This window comes from Gymnoscopelus microlampas (assembly GCF_963454915.1).
Source record: "Gymnoscopelus microlampas genome assembly, chromosome: 11".
In the NCBI taxonomy this organism is placed as follows: domain Eukaryota; kingdom Metazoa; phylum Chordata; class Actinopteri; order Myctophiformes; family Myctophidae; genus Gymnoscopelus; species Gymnoscopelus microlampas.
The window spans coordinates 28,693,615-28,701,112 of record NC_139948.1 but is presented as its reverse complement, the minus strand read 5'-3'; the positions used below and the strand labels follow the sequence as shown (position 1 = coordinate 28,701,112).

The following is a 7,498-nucleotide window of genomic DNA, read 5'->3' as shown; positions in this document are numbered from 1 at the left end:
CTCACAACTTTACCATTATACTAGGTCTTTAGTCATGATATTATCGGAGGACACAGAGAAACCACACTGCCATTGTCCACCGCGACTACACAGATATTTCCTGCAGCCCCCCTTTCCTGCTGTTAGGCCTACGCCTACCTGCCTACAACAAGTCAGTTGGCCTGAATTTCAAAATGATGGCCCCAAGTCTGGCCCCCCATCTAAAACAAAACTTTTAAAACGGCTAGTCCCATTCCTTGATTCTGATTGGCTGGTTTCCGTTTAGTAGCTGTGATATATGAGACCATAATCTACACCTTAAAATCAATTTATATCAATCCCAGGTGCATTATTTATTTCCACATGGATGGTGATCCAATGTATCTGTTGCTGGCTGAACTAGCTAGGGCTTGCCTTCCTAATAAACCGAAGCAGCTCATCTTTTTCAATTTCATCAGTGTTTCATCATCTTTTATGTGGCCTTAATGAGAAATTCTTGAGAATTCAGACGTGTCCTTCAAGAGATGTGATGAAGCACTGGACTTAATTCAAACAGTGAAGGCTATGGCTTTAATGAGTATTTGGGGATGGGTCTCTCAACGCCCCCTTGCTTATCACAGCCAGGCTAAGTGACAGCAGCCTGCAGCTCAGATAAAACGGCTCCAGCTACACACAACATTATGGCTGTTGTTTGTAGATAAGAAACGGTTTGAGTCTTTAGTTGAGGTGTTCGAGTGCGCCTGTACCCTGCTGTCTATGCGGGGTCGGCTAGTTAGGCCTACATGCTTGACTTTTGGGTTAATAGACCAGTGAACAATTACTGAAATAGATATGAGATAAATATATATGGAATAGATATGTTGTTTGCTCATTCATTTGTTGATTTGTTGTGTGATTTGTTTTGCTTTCCGAGTTTACGCGCTTGAAAGCCTGTTCGGGCTACGTGTCCGTGCGCAATGCATTACGCACGCTTCAACCAGGGTTGCCAGATTCTGAGAGAGAAATAAGCAACCAGGTCTAGGAAAACAAGCCCAAGAGAAGCAACTTAGGTCACATGAGCTCTTTAAACCTATAATCCTATATGCGTCGGCTATTTGAAAATAGCAGATCTACAAGCTCACAACGCGTCGCAATGCGATGCGTTTGTGTGCTTGTCTGCTATTTTCAAAACCTCTTGCAATAAAATGTGGAATATTGGAATGTTTTTGAAACATTCTCACAACACAAATGCTCCCCTGGGCACAAAATATTTTCATGAAAATATTTGAGAATCACTGGTTTAAATAATAATAATACATTTTAATTAAAACATTTGGAAGCAAGCCCTAAATAAGCAACTACGCTTTAGAAACAAGCCCAAAAAAAGCAACCTGCAACCACCAATTTTTACAAGCAACTTTACAGAAAAAGAAGCCCAAAGTCGCCTATAATAAGCCGACATGGCAATTGATTGATTGAATACTTAACTAACAGTTTGTAAAGACAAGCACAGGGAAGTACAGTTCAATACAAGGTCTGTTAAGAGGAGTTTAGACCAGTTTAAACCCAAGAAGAGTTTAGACCAGTTTAAACCCCTTATGCCAGTGTCATAAGGGGTCCTTATGACACTGGCAACACTGGCTTCAACGTCAACATCAATGAGTGCGTAATTCCCTCCCACAAACAAGAGCGTAGTAAATGGAACACTCTGCTTCCATGCTGGTTTGTGGAAAGTAAACAGTTTGGCTCCCTCACCTTATCTCCTTTGGTACACGCGCGAAACAAGTAACCATGATCCATGGTATCTGCAAAACAAGCCGTAAACGAGAAAACAGACGCTCGGGGCAGGTTGACACGCTTAGTGGGACAGGTTGACACGCTGGTGATGCAGAGGTGGACAGAGGACACAAAAGCTAAATATCACCACAGAGAAGAAGTGAAAATGGCTTATGATCATCTGAGTCGATTGTTGGTTTTCTGCATGATATTTTGCGCAGAAACGGTGGCTTCCACGGACCAGAGAGCACATTTTGAAGAGAAAGGTAGGATGATTTAAAAAATAGGCTACATAAAATAATTATTATTATGATTAATAAATAAACAGCCATAAACCCATAGCTGGCTAACACATGCAAGTGTTTAGGCTATCATGGTTTAACAGTGTTAATATGATGACCTTGACCTTTCCTGTACTAAAAAAACGATAACATATTAGCTATTATCAACAATTCTATAATCATTTTGGATACTGAATGTTTTTCTTAATTTCCTTCTTCTAATCAAATCAGAAGTCAAATCTAACTTTATGGTCTTCACCCACCCAGTGTCCCTACTACTGACTGAGGAGCCACAGAGCCTTAAGTGCTTTTCTGAGACTTTAGGGGACCTCAGCTGCTTCTGGGAGGAGGACGAGGAGAGGGCTGGCTCTGCTGATCAGTATACCTTCACATACAACTACAAGTAAGTCACAAGCAGGAAACCTGGTTGAAAATGGGGTTAATGATCACAAGTTCAACCTGGTGAACCATGAATTAAATGTGATACATCATTGATCATAGTGATAATTCTTCCCCAGGTGCTTCATTGAAAGGATGTGTTAAATGTAACTCTGAGAGTCAGTGTAACAAGCAGTGGAAAGTGGTGGAAAGTACATTTACTCAAGTACTGTACTTAAGTACAATTTTGAGATACTTTTACTACTTTACTGGAGTATTTCCAATTTTCAATACTTTTATTTCTACTCCACTATGTCTCAGAGGCACATATTGTACTTTTTACTCCATTAGTAGAAAACTTTAGTTACTTTGTAGACAACTACTCGTAAAAGAGTGTTTCTACATTGTGGTATTGATTCTTCCACCACTGGTAACGCGTGCGGGTCCATATGGGTCACTCATTTGTTACACTCAGTACAGTGTTTGGCACAGAAATAATAACTCAAAGTAGCGTCTTTCCTGTAGGCGAGAGAACAGCAGCAGGTGTCCGGTGAAGACCTTCCCTGCTGTTGGCGCCAAGAGGCTTTTTATGTGTCAACTGAACAAGACAATTATTCGACAATTGTTCGTCTCCATCGATGTCCAAGTGCATAAGGACGGAGTCCAGATCCACAACCGCAGTATCTTCATCGAGCTCATCAGTAAGTCTTCCATATTTGCTGTGTACGCTTGTTTCAGTGAAGACACATACTTAATAACATTTAAGGGGGAGAATGAGTAAACCTGGCGCTGTATTCCCTCAATTTCCAATTCCGTACTTTGTTAGTTGAGTATATTGCTTCACCACATTTCTCCAGATTAAATCTATTGGAGCAGTACATCAGGGGTCGTCAGCATACTTCTGTGCAATTTCCCTCCAAATCCAATCTAAACCCTCCCCATCTGTCTGCATGCCAGTTCTGCTAGACCCTCCTGCTGATGTGAGGGTGAGCACCACAGACCAGCAGGGCCAGTTGAGGGTGCGCTGGGTGCCTCCTACTCTCAAATACATGGAAAGCCTCATGATGTACGAGGTCAGCTACGCCACAGCGGAGAGCCACGTGGGACAGGTATGACACTTTGTTATAATGCAGTGTTTCCCAAATACTGGGTCGGGGCCCCTTTTTGGGTCGTGAGTAAATATCATCGTAAATGATTTTTGCATTTCCTATATTAAAAATATATTTCAAAAGATTTTCACAAATAAAAACAAAAAATATCATAAAATCCAAAACTATTCCATAAAAATAATAGCGAGAATAGCAGATTTACAAGCTCACAATGTGTCGCGTTGAGCGCTTGTAGATCGTCCATTTCACTATTTTTTAAATAGGGCATAAGTTATTATGGTATTTTTATATAAGTTTGGGTCCCGGGGTTACAACAAATTCTCAGCTGAAAAACTTTGGGTTTGGGAACTCCTGTTGTAATGTACCAGGTATGACATAACACTGTATTATAAGAATAATGAAAGAAAATGTAAGAAAACCTCATACTAGTGGTAATTAAAGACAAGCTTACACTTACTTGTGGTCTTTATGATCAAGGAGTTGAAGATTATTCTACATCTTATCCTAATTCCTTCAGGTGGAGGAGGTGGACGGATCAGAGTTGGTCCTGAGAGATCTCGAGCCAGGTACCCAGTATAAGGTGCGGGTCCGTGTCAAGCCGGGGGACGGGTTTAGCTATGACGGCTACTGGAGTGCTTGGACTGATCCCATTTTCATGGACACTCTGCCGGCAGGTATGTTTCTATACACAATGTAATACCAAAATGCATCACCCATTTTGGAGATATTACTCAGTTGTGGGGTACCGCCATCAGGACACAAGGAAGCTGTGGAGGGAATAGAGTTTGTACAACAGACGGTGCAACTTTTTGTGTTTGTGGTGCCCCCTACTACAGAAGTGAAAGCTCTTGTAGGTGCGCTCTATAGAGGCCCCTCAACATGCAATTCCACGTTGGGGATGATTGGATGTTGCGTTCATGATATATGGCGTTTTTTGTTAATAATAGGCAATTTTGTGAACCTAATTACAAGCAAAGGTGTGAAAACACTGTTTGGCGATCATTGTCACATGATGCAGAAGAGCATTACTGCATACTTTGGTGAAAAAGAAAATCAAATTTCTTCAACAAACAGTGACACTGTAGCATTAAATAAAGTAAAATAATAACAATAATAATAAAATAGAAAGAAACACAACATACATCACATTTATCCTTAGGGGAGATCTTCTTTTCCTTGTTGCTTTTCATCTCGTTCTTTGATGGGGCCATTTTGTCTCCTCCAGATCTGGACCCACTCATCATATCTCTGATGTGTATCATCTCTCTTTTCTTCATAATGCTATCAGTCATGATACTCCTCTCCTATCGCAGGTCAGTCAGCCATTTATGCACACAAACAATGCAGCCTTATATTTACTGGTGATGACACATCTTCATCCATTACAGCATTAGTACTGTATAATGACTAACATGTAACTGCTTTTATGTTATTGTATATTCAGGTTTCTCATACAGAAGATTTGGCCTGTCATTCCAAATCCTGAGAGCAAGTTCCAAGGCCTATTTTCAGTTTATGGTGGTGACTTTCAGGTACAAATAACTACTAATAAAACGACAAAATTGTTGTGGTTGATACGCAACCTACTGTAGCCAGTTATCATCTCTCGCTGATAATATGGTTTTGTAATATATACATTTTGTATACATCTTATATCTAGTATGTAATTTTACAGAATACTTGAGTTAGGTTGTTTGAGACTAGATAGATAGAAGGCTGAACTTATTGACCCCTGTGGACCCTGTGGAGACATCTCTGCAGGAACAATCAATCTTCAAGTGACCAAAACAAGTTGTCAAGAGAGTGAATAACAACTTTGATAATGTCCAGACATAGTCAGCCATTTTAGCAAGAGAGTCGTACGTTGTATGTTGCGTGGGAGGAGTTCAGCTATAATCTATAGTAGTGTAGCACACCTCTCCATCTGTTCTCACAGCATGTGGTGTGGACATTGAATGATCCAAGCTCGTAATAATTGTATCTAAAAGGAATATTGTGTTAATCTTGTATTAGGCTGGAAGAACATTAACACACACTAACCTATTGACAGTTATCAACTTCTCAATCCCTCACATATTTTCCCATAGGAGTGGTTGGGCCAAACCAACGGAGGCATTTGGCTGAGTCCAGCTTTCTTCTATTCTGAGGAGCGTGCATCTCCACTGGAAGTCCTCTCAGAGCTCAGTATGGGCCCTCCACTGGCCTCCCCACCTCTACCACCCAAGGCTACTCGGGCCATGGCCAGTGAAAGAGAGGAAGAGGGGGAGCGGGTGGATGAGGAGAAGACGCTCATTAGAGTGGATTCAGCATTGATGGAGAGATGGAAAGAAACTTCGCATGACCATTGGCTGATGGACCAGTTGCGGGCACTCCACCATCATCCTGCCCCATGCTCCCAGTCGTCACTAATGGAGTCCCAAGACGCCTATGTCACCCTCAACGGCCACAACCACAGCAGAGACGAACATCTGGATGACATCTTAGAGGAGACGCTACCCCTGGAAGTACTCTTTGCTTCCGGGACAAAGTCATCAGAATCCCAATCCGACCTGGGTTCCTTACAGCAGAGCTCTGGCTCGGGGCGTCTCTCATCCCAGTCAAGTTTTGAGTATCCAAACCACACCTGGTCACCCAAAGGCCCTGGATACACCTATATGGCAGTGGCTGACTCAGGGGTGTCCATGGATTACAGCCCCATGAGTTCCAGCCGGATAGGTGACATTGGGAAACTGTCCGTTTTTGCTCATGAGTATAAGAATGAGATTCCTGTTCCCAGAAAACCCTTACTGACAAGTCAGCACACACTCCGCTATGGCTGTTGAGTACAAGCTAAGCCCAGTAACAGCCTACGAACTGACCGACACTTGGATATCTGATGGAACAGACAGATAAAGGGTATTTACATATTTGACCAAACTGGCCACTCTGCACTGCAATTTACCCTCCCAGCAAGAGGGTGACATCAAGGACTTAGACTCTGTCTGAAGCAAGAGGCAGACTGACACCTCACTGTAAGCAGAGATGACCCAGGAAAATGCAGCAAGAAGAGTCAAATGTGGATACAATACTATATAAAGTATAAATAAGCTCTCATCTGTACAGGACTATCATTAATTGTAAATGGCAGCTGTAGTTGACACATACAAGAAAGATGTGACAACAATTCACGTGTTTATATATCGGTAATTTTGTATTTTGTTTATCTCATAGGATACTAGTGCATAAGGTTTTTTAATATCTTCACTGAAATACAAGTTCACACAATAGTGAGAGCCATCAGCATTTGAAGAGTATTTCAGTTTCTCACGTTTGTTTGTTTATTTTTTCTAATATGCATATATGTATAAATATATACAGCACATCTGCTGTATCCCATTAGACACTGTGTAAGTGGATTCAGTTCTATAAGGAGCTGGTTATACAGGTTGTATTGTACATCACTTCTAAAGGGTAGCGAATAATAAGTATGGTAACTAATTTGTTTTGATACCAGTTAATAACTTATTACACGTCCTCTTGAGTAACTTGCACAACACTGCCTGTCTATCACTCTGTGTTGATACTTTGTAATTGAAGTGACACAATGAGAGCCAGACTGTTGGCTCACAATGTTTTTCAAATACTTTTGCCTAGCATTCAGAGATTGTGAAATAGTTGTCTAAATAGTGCTAACTTACATGCACTTTCAGGCAAATCAGATAGGAGGTTAAAAAAAAAACTTTCTGATGAACCTCTGTCTTCTCATTCCCTGCCTAGAACGACTAAAACGACTTATGTCCCTAAGCCATGCCTGCCTAGAACGACTAAAACGAAAAAATATATATATATATATTTTTATTTTTTTTTACATTTTTTTATTTTTTTTTTCACCCAAAGACCAAGGAGATATGATTTTTCGAAGATCTAGACTCCCATCCACTTCCTTGTTAACTTAAAACTTAAAAATGCTGTATCTCAGCTCCTGAGTACTTTTTTTTTTCAATGAAAAATCTTGGC

General features: G+C 40.9%; 1 protein-coding gene across 1 annotated transcript; it reads left to right on the top strand.

The window, feature by feature from the left end:
* Positions 1-1,798: 1,798 nt before the first annotated feature.
* epor (erythropoietin receptor) lies at positions 1,799-7,296 on the top strand. Its single transcript, XM_084071695.1, has 8 exons — positions 1,799-2,000; positions 2,283-2,418; positions 2,919-3,094; positions 3,351-3,502; positions 4,020-4,176; positions 4,728-4,815; positions 4,947-5,034; positions 5,590-7,296. The coding sequence occupies exons 1-8, from the start codon at positions 1,844-1,846 to the stop codon at positions 6,322-6,324; spliced, it is 1,689 nt and encodes a 562-aa protein (XP_083927821.1). The 5' UTR covers positions 1,799-1,843; the 3' UTR covers positions 6,325-7,296.
* Positions 7,297-7,498: the final 202 nt, after the last annotated feature.

Excerpts from the sequence above, each read along its gene's own strand:
- epor (XM_084071695.1), top strand. The coding sequence starts at position 1,844 with ATGCAGAGGTGGACAGAGGACACAAAAGCTAAATATCACCACAGAGAA. Across the intron at positions 3,095-3,350 it reads TATCTTCATCGAGCTCATCA|TTCTGCTAGACCCTCCTGCT; the intron begins GTAAGTCTTCCA and ends TCTGCATGCCAG. Across the intron at positions 3,503-4,019 it reads CGGAGAGCCACGTGGGACAG|GTGGAGGAGGTGGACGGATC; the intron begins GTATGACACTTT and ends TAATTCCTTCAG.